Below are 15387 nucleotides of genomic sequence, written 5' to 3'. Positions count from 1 at the left end.
TCCATCCATTATTTGAACCATCTATTATATAAATACGGGACTCGAACGAGAAAGAGAGAGGGAGAGAGAGACATCCAATTTAAAAGACCGCACGCACGCACGCAACAAGACAGAAAACAGGAGCAAAATATCCAACGCCCGACGCCCAATACGGCATGGATCGGGAGTATTCTATATACCATCTATGGCCGTGAAAGGCCAAGCCTTGTCCGTGTCCGTGTTGAGAGCTGTCCTGGTAAGTGGGATCAATTATAATGAGCCATAGCGAACCATAGCATCATCCATGCATCCATCATATGAAGATGGGAACCCAGACGAGAGAGAGAGATGCCAAAAGACCAGACCGTACCGCACGCAACTGAGGGAGACAGCAAGCAGCAAAATACCTACCCAACGTCCAACGCCCAATGTCCAATATAGGATGGATCGCAAATTCGCTATATACCATCTGCCATTTATGGTCGTATATACACTCATTAACTTCCATGGTAAGCCCTATATAGTCCTATATAGGAAAGGGTGGAGCGATCGACGTGCAGTGGTGTGCAGCGGTTCCCTGTAGCACGCTTCCAGGTTGTGGTGTGTGGTCGTTTAGACAAACCAACCTCGATTCCAAAATTTGACAGAACAGTGTATGCCATGCCTTGCCGAAAATAGATAGCGTATATAACACACATATATATATATATATATATATATATATATATATATGGCTGCGGAGGGCTTTGGTTTCCTTTGGTTTCCTTTACTTGACTTTTCTCCAACGGAGGGCGCATTTCTTCTTCAGTTATGGACGGCACGTACCAATGAATAAATAAATGAATAAATAATCAAAAGAGTGGTCGAGCAGATACAACACAATACAATACAATTGCCAGACACTCTTCCTTGTGTAGGTACCTTAGTTAGTGATTGTGAAGAGCGTTACTTCGTTAGTCACTTGCATGATATGACATGACATGACGACTATTGCCCGGTTGGGGGTCGAATTGTGATTGAGCTCTTTTTTGAGGAAGCACCAAGTGGAAGGTTCGGAGCGATAGACAGACATTATAGGAAAAGGCTTGCGGTAATGGAGTTATTTATACAGTCAATACTCGGTTATGATCCGAAACTTGAATAGTTTCCCTTATAGTTATTGATGTTAGAGTTGAAGTTGGTAAATATTTCATCCCATGTTACCCGTCGCTCTTCACTTCTTTGCTAACTTGACGCTTTTCAGCACCATCACTTCTTCATCACAAGCATTCCATCACACCTCCAGTCTTCGCTTCCGCTCTATAAAAACACAGCACCGATGGGTTATACACTTAAAAGAGTAAAAGCGACGTTCTATTGACTTGACTTGACTCATTCGTTCACCAAAAAAGGCTCAACTGATATCTACACCCCCTTTCCTTTGCCTATGTCTCGTTTTCCTCCTCTTCATCTTTCAGTTCATATCGCATGAATTGGGAATCTACCTAATCCTCGCCTTAATATAAGGAACCTCGACATCCTCACCCTCCGCATCCTCCGTCACCACCTCAAAGATCAACTCCTTCTGATGCCCCGGGATGGGCTTCTTGCTGATCGTCTCCACCAGCTCGCTGAGCTTAAGAGCATAGCGGTCCTTAAGCTTGGCAGGCGGGAAGAACGAAGCATACAGCAAGCTGACGCCAGAACTCAACATGGAGATGCTGAGGCCGCGCTTCTCGAAGTCGTCAATCAGTTCCTGCAGAGTAATGTCGCCGACCTCGAAGCGGTCCCAGATCTTGTCGAGCGAAACCTTGCCGTTGGGCCCGGTGTACTCAACCTTGGGGCTGGCGATGGGCTCGGAGAAGCCGAAGAAGGGCAGGGCCAGGTTGATGAAGCCGTTCTTGTACTGCTCAATGTCGGTCTTGCCGTCGATGATCTTGTACAGCTCGATGATAACGAGACCGGTGACCAGGGCCGTGGTGGTGGCAATGGCGGGGATGATCTTGCCGGCGATAAACTTGGTCTTGTGACGGTCTGCGGGCTCGATCTTGTAGTTCTCGGCACGCAGGTTGCTGGCGGCCGTGATGAAGTCGATGTGGTAGTTGGTGTCATCGTCCTTCTCGAACTCCACAACATTGAGCTTGAAGCCAGCAAGGGACTTGGGGTCGGGGAGCTGGGACTTCAGGTTGCCAAGCTCAGACTCGTCGTCAAAGGCAGTGTTATCCGCGTTCGGGTCCTATTCCAGTTAGCAAAGTCCCTTTACAAATACATTTACGGCAATAGAACTTACAGGCTCCTTCTCATCCGCCTGAATCTTAACATTAGAATCAGGAGAGAAGTCAGGCACGATCATACCCTCCAAAGCCTGGAGATAATCGGCCTTGCTCTTGCCCTTAACATTGATGCTATAGTTGAAGGCATGGAGGTTGGTAGCGGCCTCGAGGAAGCTAAAGTGCGTAGGGTTCTCCGGGTCGAACTTGAGCGGGTCAGGGGCGCGCTTGGGTCCGGACCAGAAGGGAGTGCCGGTCGAGGACACCGAGTCCTTGGGGAAGTTGTAGAGCAGCTGCTGGATAGCGTTGTTATACTGCTTCTCGAAGAGCATGCGGCCCCATTGAACGCAGTCCTCAAAGGTGAGCGGGCGCTCGTGCTTAAGGAAGTCCGCCAACATCTCCAGCGTCGCCTTCTCGTTGCCACTCTGCTTCAGTGTAGTGTCGAGGTAGTTAGGCTGGGTGAGGTAAAGGTTGACAGTCTCCGCAGGCTTGACGAACGAGCTCTCGAACAGCTCACGAGCCCAGGCAATGGTGTGCTCGATCTTGTTGGGGAAACTCCTGAGGGTGCACATGGGGAATGACTGCTCAGGAGGATCCTGGGAGGAGGAGTAGGACTCGGTGAGCCTAGGAAGCACCACTTGCGTGTTGCCCTTGGTGCCGAGGGTACCGCTCTCAAGGAGAGGCTTGTGGAAGAAGACGCATCGCCTGTCGACGTAAGTTCTCGCCTCAACATTGTCCAGCGCATTAGTGACGCCATCCAGACCCTGCCAGAACTCCTCATTGAAGATCTCCTCGGTCTCAGGGCTGACGCGATCCTTCAGAGAAACAATGTGGCCTTCAAGGTCAGGGTTCATGGCCTGCACAGCCTTAGACGCGCAGTCACTCTTCATCTGACCAACGTCCTTAGGGCGGAACAAGAACTGTCTGTTCAAGTTGGACTTCTCGATCGAGTCCATATCGGTGACGGTAATCTTGCCCTTGGGACCTGTTCCGAGACCGATCATGGCCCAGTTCTTGAGCATCTCACAGCCAATGGCGCCAGCGCCAACAAGGAACTGCTTGACATTCGAGATCTTCTCTTGGAACTCCTTGCCGAAAACCGCGATCTGGCCATCGTACCTGCTACCGCTGGGCGCGCAAAGCGCCTCAGTGCGCTTGAAGTTGGTGGGAAGAGCCTCAAGCGCATCGAAGTACATGAACTGCTTGATGGGATGGAACTTGCCCGAAACAGCCTTGAGGACTTCCTGGGCGGTAAAACCACCGAAGAAAGCGGCCATGGGGTTGAGGTCACCAGTAGCCTGGTAGCTGAGCTCCTTGAGAAGCTTGTCGTCGAACTCAACCTCGACACCCTGCTGCTTAGCAAACTCCTTGGCCGAGGCAATAACCACAAGCGCGTCCTCGTCGTTCATCGGCCTTGGTAGACGTCCCTGAGACTTGGCGAAAGCGTGGAGAGCCTGGAATCCGATATGGAGCTGCTGAGGGCGATCGAACTTGGCGAAGTCGGAAATGACAAACTCGGGGTCCTTGAGCGCGTGGGTGATGCTCTTGAACTCGATAGTCTTGGGCATTTTGACCTGCTGGTAGAGACCGCCCTTCTTGTACTGGCCGAGCCCGGAAACGTCGCCAATGGAGAAGGTGTAGGGGCCCTTGACGGTGACCTTGCGGGGCTCGCAACCGTTGAGTCCCTCCATACCCTCGACCTCGGAGAACGTCACATAGTCGCCATCCTCAAGTCCGTGCCTGGTCTCGTCAAGGGCAGAAACGAGACCCTCCTCGTCGATGCCAGCCACGATACCGTTGACGGGGTTCTCGCCGTTCGTGTCCATCACAGTAAACTTGTCGCCGAAGTCGCAGAAGATACCGCCGAAGAGACCGTGTGTGTTGACAGCGATGAAGTAGATGCCCTTGGAGTGGCAGTATTCGCCGACGGTAGTCTGGAGATCGGTGTTCTGGTTCGTAAGGACGACGACTTGATACTTGTCGAACTGCGATAGGTTATCGGCGAGACTGTACAGAAAGGCCACAGTTAGCTATCGCCACCCTCTAAGACCACTCTTTCTTCAACTTCGCAACATACCTTGGCGACTGGTGAATGTGAACGGGGGTATAAGCGTTGAGCTCAGCGACGCGGGGGGCGGTGACCTGATCGCGAGGCTTGCCGACATCCTCGGGGTGGAGGAAGAACTGGGCGGAGAGGTCGGCCCAGGCGGCGGGCTCAGGGTCGAAGAGGGTGAGACTCTTGACACCAGCAAGGGCGACGTTCTTGGCGATCTCGACGCCGAGACCCTTGAGGCCGACGATGAGGACGTTGGAAGCGCTCATGCGCTTCATGGCCTCGTGGCCCAGGACATAGAGCTGGCGACTGTAGAGGGATTCATCGATCTCGGCCGTGGTGCCGGCTACTGATCCGTCGACTTGCATCCTGGTGACAAGGTCGACCTCGTTTTTCTGAGTGTCCTGGAAGATGGCATCACGAACGTGTCAGCGGAGGCAAGGCGTATCGTCACGGATTTCGCGTCTTTCAAGGTTCGAGACATGAAGCATAGAACCGAAGCTCATCAAGGTTGTTCAACCTAGCCGTCCGAACGACAGCTTGCATGCGAGACTGACTAGCGCTAGCTACCCAGCTCAAAACGCAAGGTGGCTGGCGGGGGGGGAGAACAGGCACACCTGACATCCCGAGTAGGAGTCACGTAGATACGATGATGGGTTCAAACTCACGGTCATGGTTCTCTTTAGGGAGATGGGCAGGTCCCCGTCGGATACTTTGCGCTTCCCCAGCTTGACGACTGTTGATTACGGGCTAGGCTGGCCAGCAGAAGTTGATGCGGGATGCGGGATCGCGCTTCGCGGATGGAAGGGGTCGGTCGGGTATAGATAGTGGACAGTTGGTTCGTGGTGACGCAAACGAAAACGGAGCAAAAACAAGAACGAAGATGTTAAAGTTGTTGTTTATTCGCGGTTCCGCGGTGGTTGGGTATCCTGATAGTATAGTGCTTCAAGATGGCAATGCTGGTCTAAAGAAAACACACACCGATGTTGTAGTTTGGATGACACGGGGAAATAAGACGGTCGAGCGCAAGTGCTACTATGTCGTGCGTAGGTCAAGGTTGGGTTGGAAAGTGGAAGCTGTCTGTAACCTGGACGGCGAAGGTCGAGGGAGGTTCGGTCAGCCCCGCCACCAGCTGTCAAGCATCAAGGAGAACTGCGGGGAATGATGTGATGCACTGTCGTTGGCCAAGCACCACAGCATGCAGGCCACTGTACTGCTGTTAGTGCAGGTGCTGTAGGCTTCACCATTTACGACCTTGCAGCTACCACTTGTACATTGAGTGGTCTGGTCATGCATGCTGTCCCTTTCTGATCAGATCAAGTGAACCTTTTCGAGGCTTGACTCACCTGTCTTGGTGTTATTGAAACCTGTATCGTTTGTCAACAGTCACCCATGAAAGAACCACGAGGACAGTCATAGAAGCATCGAATTATTAACAGCCCGCAAACGAGGCGGCCATTAAGGTACTTACCCAAAGAACCTCTGGGCCTGGCGGCAAATCCTACAGTAAGCAAGGGCCAGCCAGTCAGCCAACAAAACTCTCCGTCCCCGGCAGGCATATTTGAGCTCTCTTATCGCCATGAACCAATCACATTGAACGGAGTGCGTGCAGGTACTCCTCCATATTAAATTTGCCGCACCGATACTTTCCCCTCCCTTATCGCCCGACATCCGTCATCAAATCCCCGTCTTTGCCCATCAAGGTTCCTTCCCCACGTAAACACCAACAAACAACAATCCAAGTTTTCCGTCATCACCACCACTGACACAACTGTTCTTCTATTTTGAAGGTATTTTTTATCCCTGTTTCTTTTTGTCCAGCGGACCCTGGTTGGTCTTATTGGCGCCCGTTAGAACTGAGGACTTCATATCCTTTTCACGAGAACAGTGAACCGCCCGACTACTGGAGACCCTTGAGATATACGTCACTATCACATATTAGTTCGTATTCAGTTAACTGCCCGCGGCCACCCTGACTGAAACGGCAAGATGGAACGAGGTAGCGAATAAGAGGAAGCCGAAACCTACAAGATCAAATCCGCGTTCGGAGGAATGTGGCCGTGAAATCCCCTGATGGAATAGTGTCGAGTCAGCATATGGACATCAACTAGAAATCGACAGGTTCGAAACCGTTAAATGTACGGATGCGGATCATGCATATAGACGGTGTATATGGATGAGCATTGGCAAACCGCAAGATCCGTGGAAGTTACTCACCGCTCTCCATATCCATAATCACTAAAAACATCATCCTGTCAGTCTCACTAATCACTTTCTCTCCCTGACTGACACATCATCCACTCCTGTCGGGAAAACTCACCTAGAAATATCCAACGTCGCCTTCTCCCCAACCTTCATTTCCAACACTGCCTCATCCCAACCTATGTTCCATCAAAAAAGCCACGCACGCGTCAGCATACCCAATATCTCGGAGACATTAAAGAAAAGTGGACTGGTAGTGGGACCATCCAAACATACCTCTGATAAGTCTTCCAACCCCAATTTGCGTGATAAAATCCCCACGGCCGATCGAGGTGTCGAACCTGGCAAAAACAGCAGTGTTATCAGAAAGCCGAGTAATGATAATTGGGAAGGTACGGAGAAGAGGGAAAAGCTGTGAGGAAAGGAAAGGAAAGGAAAGGAAAGAAAGAACATACTGAGTTCCCTTGGCATCCGCCTGGCTCAAGTCCTTCAACCAACCAGTATACTCGATGATAACGGTTTGTCCAGCTTGTGGTTGCGGCCCAGTGCCCGAGACGTGGGTGATTTTGTTGACGCCCATTGTGTTGTTCTTTTTGTTCTTGATGTTTGTTTGCGTCCTTGTTGTCTGTGTTCCGGCGAACAAGTGAGTGACCGAGCAGAGAGATATATATCTCGACGAATGTGGTCCGTTCAACCCCTTCCCCAGCTTTCTATATGCAATTTGCTAGTCAGGTGTCCCCTTTCTTCAAACGTACGATTTATTTTGGCGTTTATTTCTTTCTCAAGTTGCCAACTAACCTTACTCGAAGTCAATCACAAAAAACAACTGATATCCGATCACGATCTAACTTTGTCTCCAGATATCGATATTATTGTCGATGGGTATCGTCGATCTCCGATCGTCCTCCCTCTATCTTTTACTAGTTCACTACTAGTAAAAGGTAGATTTCTCGGCCGAATTTGACCCTAGTCCAGTCTATACTTTGCGGAAGAATGGCCGAGTGACCGACACCGAATCCCTTAGCCAAGAGTGGATAGGGTATGCTTCGTGTGCTGGAGAAGGGTGCGGATCAGAAGCTTAGCGTGATGTGATGAATCCCCGAGTCGATAGGGAGATTTGGCGCCGATGTGAAGAGGTTTGTCAGCGCTGAGCTAAGGTCGGGGACTTGGCCGTTCACCGATGATAACCACACGGGAACTTCCTGATGTTTCTCGAAGCGAACAGTGAGAGTATTCTTTGAGGTTGGATGTGACGTGACCTGGGGGCACATGGACCAGATCTCGATCGCGTGGAGTCTCCTAAAGACGGATCCGTTCTCTCCTGGAACCTGAACAGCGTTCCGCAAACTATCCGAGTCAAGGCTAACCTTTCGAGTCGACGAACTAGGGGACCAGGGGACCTCAGGTGACAAGGACAAGGTAGGGATGGGGGGACGACAAGTCCAACGGCGTGACTTGGTTACCCCGGGGGGCAGATCCGGCCCCTAGTCAGGAAAGGTAGGGGCCCAACACAACGGTAGCGATACCTGGAAGCTTGTGATAGTGACTGTGATGGCAGGCAACACCAAATTCAACGACTAAGGAGTGTGGAGATGAGCCAGGACGACGTCAGGTTTTTCTTCTTCCTCTCGCTAGCTCGGAAAGAATTTGATTCCGAAGAAGAACTCCCACTTGGACTGAACCGAGGAGATGACCGAGCAGGAGCTGATGAGTACGTGCCAAGAAGGGGAAGGCGTTCGGGACGGTGTCGAGGAATGAGTTGTTGCTGGTTTGCCGTTTGTGGTTTAATGTGTGGACGAATGAAGAAGCAAGGAGAAAGGGCCGGTGGAAGATGAGGATCAACCCATATTTGAAGGAAGTCTGGAAAAACCCCACATGGATGAGACAATTGGGAAGCTCGGGCTCGTAGCATTTGTCCAGATTTCTTGGTATCTGGGACTTTCGGACTGGAGTGTGATTCCAAGTGAGATTGGTCGTGGAAGTGGGCATTGGGCAGGAGCTACCTTGACTTCTGCTTGGATGGTCGGGTAGAGTGCTCATCGTGAGCCGAGTACTCTCCTGCGGAATTTCTGATGACTCGTAGATCTCGCCTGCATACAAGCCGGTAACTGGCATATGTGATCTACAATTCCATCTCTTTGACAATCTGGATTCGGACCGGGATAGTGTGTATCTTGCCGCGTGGGCGGTAAGATAGATGTAGCCTTGACTCTCGATTTCAAGCCTCGCATGTCGCGTGGTACAGTCTTCGATCGGTACCAACGAGATTTGCAAGGGTACAGTAGACGGCCATGACCCCCAAGCTGTTACCCTTTGCACACTTCCTAGAAAAATATCAATGTTGTGAATGGATACCCACGCGTGGTGTGATCTGAGTTAGTACCGTTGGAGACGGGGGGCCAAAAAAAAAAAAAAAAAAAAAAAAAAAAAAAAAAAGAAGAAGAAAGAAGGAAAAAAAAAGAGGAAAAGGAGTGCCAAAACACTTCTCTCGGTTAACCACCAGAAGCTTGGGGTAGGGCAACCAGCAAGTCTGCCATGAGTGAGATACTGGCAAAGCCTGGGCAAGCCATAAACAAATGGAACGTCAACTGGGAAGTCGGCTCGATGAGCATAAAATCGTGGCCCTTCTCATACCAGCCTCCGACCTTTATCCGGCCACTTTCAAGACCCCAAATATCACAAAGGATATCTCATCACATTTTCCTCCAGATGGTTGCTGACCGGGCTGGATGCCCCGATCGCGGATAACTGCCTCAACCCCCCTGTCTTTATGCATTCCAGCATCTTGATGCAAGGCAAGCAAGTCAGATCTGGGACGGGAGACGACAGGACTTCCTCTGCTGATTGTTCCTCTGTTGAGACTTCGATGCCCATTTCCCAGATGAAGCTCACTTTGGTGGCTTTCCTTGCGAGCCTTTCTGCTGCCCGTTTCCCCTTTCCCCAGGGCCGTTCCTTTGTCAACCTAGTAGGGCTAGAGAACATTGCTGGACTGAGTCAAGTTTGCGCCCTGACACACGCCGACAGCGCCATTGTCCTTTTCAAGCCGTTGTCCATGTTGGTGGCTGCAGGACCGCTGATCCACAACGGATTGCAGCTGTCTGAAATGAGGAACGTGCAGAGTATGGTCTCAGGATCTTGCCCCATACAGGCTTAATCCGCTAAAGAATGTTTGATGCTTTGGCTGGTACAATTTACAAGATAGCTGCGCCCATATTTGCTCTGCATAAGACATAGCAGGAACCCTGTGCCACGTTCTTGTCCCCTGGTGTTTAGCCCGGGCACATGGTAAATGACACATCACATTGTCATTTTGGGATAGCAGCCGATCTGGAAAAGGAGCCATGGGGCTGCTCATATCGTAAAAAATGCTTTTCGAAGGGGTGACTAATCAACCTTTCATTCGTTCAGTTTTTGGTGATGATTCCCTTGGTCACAGAGCTCAAGTTGAGGTGGTGTGAAGACGGCCGAGATGCACGGTACCTTGTAATATGTGAACCAGGCAATGGGGAAGCGGTAGCCGACAAGTAAGTAAATGTTGTGCAATTGATCGACAATATTGCAATGTTGAGCAGCACCACGTCAATCACCGCCGTTGTGATGGTGCTTCAGACCGACCTGGGAGCCGTCTGGCACACACAGGCTTTGGGCGTTCAATTCATGGGATATCCCAAGTCTTCTGCCACTATCATCGCGATCATATGTAGAGACCGGCGTGCCACTGCAGCATGCAATGGCAAATATAACGAGGTTCCGGCAACTGGCATGCTGAACTAAACAGGCCGGAGTGAAAGCTTGTAGCGGATATCAGTTGAGATTCCGATGTGACGAATGGGCCAGGTTGCATACTTCGCTTCACTTCTTTGCTTTTGTGCGAGCAGACCGGCAACTATGCACTCCGCAGTGTGCCAGCGGCTGCCTATCAACCAGTTCAGATCTGGTCTCTGTCTGATGTTGAGATTCGAAGACGCGATCATCCGTCGGGTCCAGAACAAACCAGCCCTGGTGCGGTAGCCATCCGTCAAGCCCCGTCTTTTTGTACCAACACAATGACACGAGTCGACGTCTGACAATCAGTTCGATGCCTCGACTCGCCGACTGCTCTGGATCTACAGCGGGTAGTGACTTGACTTCAGAAGCTATTGACCGTGAGGACCTGGGGTTGCGCAATAAGCTGTGGTTCTGCCGCCTGGCAAGACTCAACTTCAGATACCGCCACTTTGAACCTATCACAGGCACGGGGTAGCTTGGCTCAATATGTGGTGTCAGTGTTGCAGTTCGGGCGATGGCAGGCACCGTGTCTCGATCTGCGCAACCACAAACTGCGTGTCTTGTGAGAATGGCGGCAACTGCTGCTGTTCCCGGGCCAGATAGGCAAGTAGGCTGGTAAAGCGTGGGGTGAATGGCGGTAGAAAAGAGTTGGTGGATTTAGCAACTGTACCCGAGCTCATCAACAAAGCAGCTCTCCGGGAATCTGGATCATAGTGTCGGGGGTCCTGGCATTTCCCTTCTGCTCGAGCCGCCTTTTTGTGGTTGAATGCGTTCGAAGATCAAGCCGCTTGTACTGCCGCTGGTGATTTCGAGAATCCGACTCAATCGTAGAAGATGGCTACTTCAGGTTTATCGCGGCTCAAGCAGCCAGAGTGTGGATGTGCAGTATGCCACATCACATTCAAACCTGCAATTCATCCGGACTTCAAGTTGCAAGATAGGCTAGTGAAAAGTCTCTGAGCCTTTTTCGCAGCTTATTCTAGTTTCCAAAGCGAAAACCTCAGCCAGGAGAGTATCTGGATGATTGCCGTCTGTTCGCTCAATCATGAGGTCATTGAGTGGTGTCCAGTATGACGGGTCCGTTAAAAAAGCGTAACATGGTGGTGGTCTGATGTTTTGTATATTTTCAAGTCCGTCTTCGATCGTTGTTGATAGTTCCTGACGAGAGTATCTTAAAGCTGGGTATGGCTGTGCTTGTGACAAAAGCCATCATCGCATTCACTGGATGATCCAGAGGTGATGCCGGATGAAAATGTTCACGATGTGTCTGCTCGTTTCGCCCTTTCCTCGGAACCTCGAAGTATAGACAGATACAGTCAAGCGACAAGCCGTTGTGTTTTCATGTGGATAGTCACACTTGTGACTCGGGATTAAGGCCGACTGCACGATATCTACTGCGCCTGGACGTTGTCAAAGAAATAGCCCAATCGTCATGCATCCCGAATAGATCTGTGTGTGATGAACGTGTAAAATGTTTCCGTGGAGCAAATGAGGAAGCAAAGAACCAAACAAGGTGGTGCATAACAGCTGGCCCAGACGTCCCGTTCAGCCTCCGATGACTTCTTTCTGCACTTGCACCGTCCAGCCCCAACGTCTGTTGCAGTGATTTTTTCCTCGGCCTTGCTTGCTCAACACCAATAGCTGACAAATAGAACAAAGCGATAAAGATGTGACTGCGCTGGCATCACTTACCGTGCGGGAAGTTGAAGTGAACTATGAATCAATCATCCCAACTTGGATCTGCTGCCGGTGATTCAACACTTTGGGGCTATCCCGAATTCCCGAACCACAATGGTTTCTGTGCCCGGCAGGTTGGACATGTGCGTTGTAACATAAGGAGGCTGAATTGGCCATCACAACTGTTGGCTGCACATCACTTGTTGTGTCCAGCAACTGGCAAGAAGAACCAACAGAAGCCCAGTCCCCATGATGGGTAAGTAATTGTAGGAGCAGACACTTGCCAGTAAAAGTCTCGGTGGCTGACCCATACATATGAACGAAGAAGCCTCTGTTATTCGCAATAAACGCCTCATGGCAGATGTTTGGAATGTTGAATGTAACACTCGGTGGGATAATGGGCCTACAAACTCAAGACAGGTAATGTGAGTGCCTGGCGGAAGCTCGATCGAACGGGGGACACGATGACCGAACAAGAGCCTCATTAGACTCACTGGGGCTGTTTCTCCTTTTGCAAACAAAGCGGGACAGAGATTAGTGATGAAGCAGGATAACCGCGGGAACAACACAGGGTGTGGCGCGGCAGGGCTCCCACACATTTGCCGGACCACGGCCATGTCTGGATGGTTTACCGATATGGTACTATACCATATTATGCCCAAACTATGGGAGTAGGTTGCATGTGGCCTCATAGTGTAATTAATCCGGGTGAAAAGGGAACAATCCGTGGCGATCCAGGAGGCAGATGGCACATTACAGTATCTTGTGCTGGCTGCAACATGCAAAATGAAAAACATACGCGGAGGATGCGAACTAGTAGTTCTTGGACAGCAAACTGTTCCGAAGTTATCGCCAGAAGGGGAGAAGGGGTATCATGGAGTGCCAAAAGCGGCCGGAACAGTTGAAGATCAGCAACGGCTCTTGCTCGTGGCCCCCCACTAGTCCTGGTCGCATGAAGAACAAGGGACGGGGCCTGACAAGCAGCGAGGGTGGGAGAGGCTTGAGAAGTTTGGACGGGGGCCCAAGTCCTCTCGGATGGCAGACTGGGCGTACAAGGTACGGAGTACAAGGCTGTATATAGAAAAACCGAGGAAGAGACACGAGGTGGGACCGTTTTGGCGCCGCCGTTTCGTTTCCCTCGTGAGTTCCGGTCTCTTGAGGAAACACTCATGGTTTGGTTGAAGCGTGTCTTGTTCCACGGTGGCGGTCTCTCCTCTGTTTCTGGCAAGATTATGTGGTCAATATTTAGCTTGACATATGAAGAGCATGCCATGCCACATGCTGCATGATGAGTTCTCCTGACAAGTACGAATCGCGGGGCTTGAGGCTCTGTCGTTGATGAATTTTGTGAGAATGATCGGTCCGATGTTCCACTGAAAGGAGGCAGTGCCACCACTTCTTTGACCAAGTGATGGAGACTGTCGTGGTGTTGGCCATGTTGGGGAGTCCTTGGTGGTCATGTCAAAATAACCAACCCTCCACGTTGGCGGAAAAGCCCACAATCTGCACCCGGCATGGCACACGACCGGCATTTGTAGGTAGGTTGAGGTAGGCACTGGCAGTGGTAATAAAAAGGATTCGGTAAATTGGCTCAGTTGGTTCCATGGCAAGAAAAAGGCGGGCGGTCCAACCATTTTATTTAGCCGATGCTGGATAGGTACTGGGCCGGATGAGTAGCAGCGAGTAGCGACGTGACAAAGCCACTGCCGAAATGTTTTCAATTGTTTCCCGCTCCACGAACACATTGTGCCCGTTGGTGGTGTTCCGTTGGTGGCATTGTAGGGCCGGTCCCAAGAGGCCGGAATGGTGCAAGCGATGCCGCAGCGACACGCGTGGAAGAGACCATGAGCCGGGGAAGGGAGGACGGGAGGAGTGGTAGAAGAGAGCCTTTGGCGCAAGTGACGACGGTAAGGGAAGTGATAGCGAGAAGGATTTGGGTGCAACTGAACACAAGAGAAACGGAGTTGACGGGCCAGTCCTGGAAATGGACAAGGGAAGAGAAAAAACGGGAAATGGTTGAAACGATCCGAAAATGATGGATGGTGTGGGAGCGAGTGTGCCCGCTGTGCCAAGTGTCGGTGCCTTCCCTGAGAAAGGACCTCTCTCCTTGTCGCTTCCCCTTGCAGAGGTGGGGAGAAGGTTAATCGAGCCAATAATTGCTTGTCCTTCGTCAGGAACAGCGAGGACTGGACCCACCCAGCCCACCCAAGCGGCAAGGGACCGTAAAGGTACACGGTGCTCGAAGTGGAGGGGATGGGCCAAGCAGTAGCAACTAGCGGCATCAAATTCATTCACAGTTCAATTGATAGAGGTACACGCCGGCCAGCAGCCAACCAGACAAACCGAACGATCCAGGCTCCACCAAAATCGAACACCTCTTGGCAAATTTTCATCCAAGGGAAAGTATCTTTATATTTTTGCACATTTCAGCTTCGCAGCCAAACAGCCAGAACAAGCCACTTGTGTGACCGAGTGGGTGGTACAAGAAACAAAATTTATAGTGCCAAGACGTCCATCTTTAAGAAGTCGACTTGCCGTCGGGAGCAGTGCTTGTTGCTTGTTGCATGAGTGCCCGTTATTTGTGTGCAGTTGCGAACTTGCGCGCGATGCATGGAAGGAAGCAGGGGAAGGAAGCAGGGGAAGGAAGCAGGGGAAGGAAGCAGGGGAAAGAACTGTGGGCCCGCCCCAGTTTGTGCTGCTTCTTCCAGAGGGGAAGCGCGGGAGGGAGAAGGTCCAAATGGAAGATGAGGAAAACTTGTCCAGGGTCCGGGCCATTCAGTTATGTATCCAAATGTTACTCTCATCCAACGAGAATGCCCGCGCCCGACGCGCAGAGTTCTCATAAATCAATTGCTTCCCCCTTTTCTGTGCCTGTTTTGCCTTTTTTGGGTGAGAACTTTGGCATGCGTGTTTACATGCCGCGTCAATGAGGACCGGACATAAACACGGTCAGGCAATGCAGAATCAAGACAGAAGTGCTGATTAAGACAGACGCCCTGACACCCCTTTCCCGCTGTCACTGAGGAGCATAAACCAAACCAACTTCAACTCATCAAATTGGACACTGCAGAGCCCAGAGTCCAGACGGCCTTTCTCTTCACACGTCGGGAGGAAATAGCGTGCACTATCGTCAGCCACCATGATATTATTGGAAGCCCACCTGGCTCGTGGTTGGTGTGTCTGAAGTCACTGAACGGCGCGGGACTGACTGGGAGTCGTCAGCAAGGGTGTCACTGAGTGAGATGCCTCGCTCATCATCAGTCTCAATTGACGGAGCGGAGCATGCAATCAAGGAACAATCACCGACCAACAATGCGCTCCGTTTCATGTTAGGGTGCAAGTCCCCTCCCGCGCTTGCTGGGGCCGGCGGGTACCCCGTTGGCTAGCGGACCTGGCGGACCCCAGATCCCCTTGGATCATGTTGCCGTGTGCGGTTAAACGGTCCCTTCCCCCCTTCCC

At 51.2% G+C, this 15387-nt stretch overlaps 2 protein-coding genes across 2 annotated transcripts; both read right to left on the bottom strand.

Moving 5' to 3' along the window:
- Positions 1-1063: 1063 nt before the first annotated feature.
- On the bottom strand, positions 1064-5312 carry SMAC4_01774 (uncharacterized protein). Its single transcript, XM_066089644.1, has 4 exons — positions 4950-5312; positions 4306-4685; positions 2249-4235; positions 1064-2194 (listed from the first exon to the last, which is right to left on the bottom strand). Exons 1-4 carry the CDS (start codon positions 4953-4955, stop codon positions 1460-1462), a joined length of 3108 nt encoding a protein of 1035 aa, XP_065946408.1. The 5' UTR covers positions 4956-5312; the 3' UTR covers positions 1064-1459.
- Positions 5313-6181: 869 nt separating this feature from the next.
- Positions 6182-8288, bottom strand: SMAC4_12794 (uncharacterized protein; the record flags this gene model as incomplete). The annotated part of the gene is made up of 7 exons (XM_024655268.2): positions 7282-8288; positions 6939-7193; positions 6760-6824; positions 6602-6662; positions 6499-6519; positions 6310-6351; positions 6182-6209 (listed from the first exon to the last, which is right to left on the bottom strand). The coding sequence occupies exons 2-7, from the start codon at positions 7061-7063 to the stop codon at positions 6182-6184; spliced, it is 342 nt and encodes a 113-aa protein (XP_024511172.2). The 5' UTR covers positions 7064-7193; positions 7282-8288.
- Positions 8289-15387: the final 7099 nt, after the last annotated feature.

Source organism: Sordaria macrospora, chromosome 3 (assembly GCF_033870435.1).
Source record: "Sordaria macrospora chromosome 3, complete sequence".
NCBI lineage: Eukaryota > Fungi > Ascomycota > Sordariomycetes > Sordariales > Sordariaceae > Sordaria > Sordaria macrospora.
Note: the sequence above shows the minus strand (reverse complement) of the source record. Positions and strands in the feature narration are given on the sequence as shown.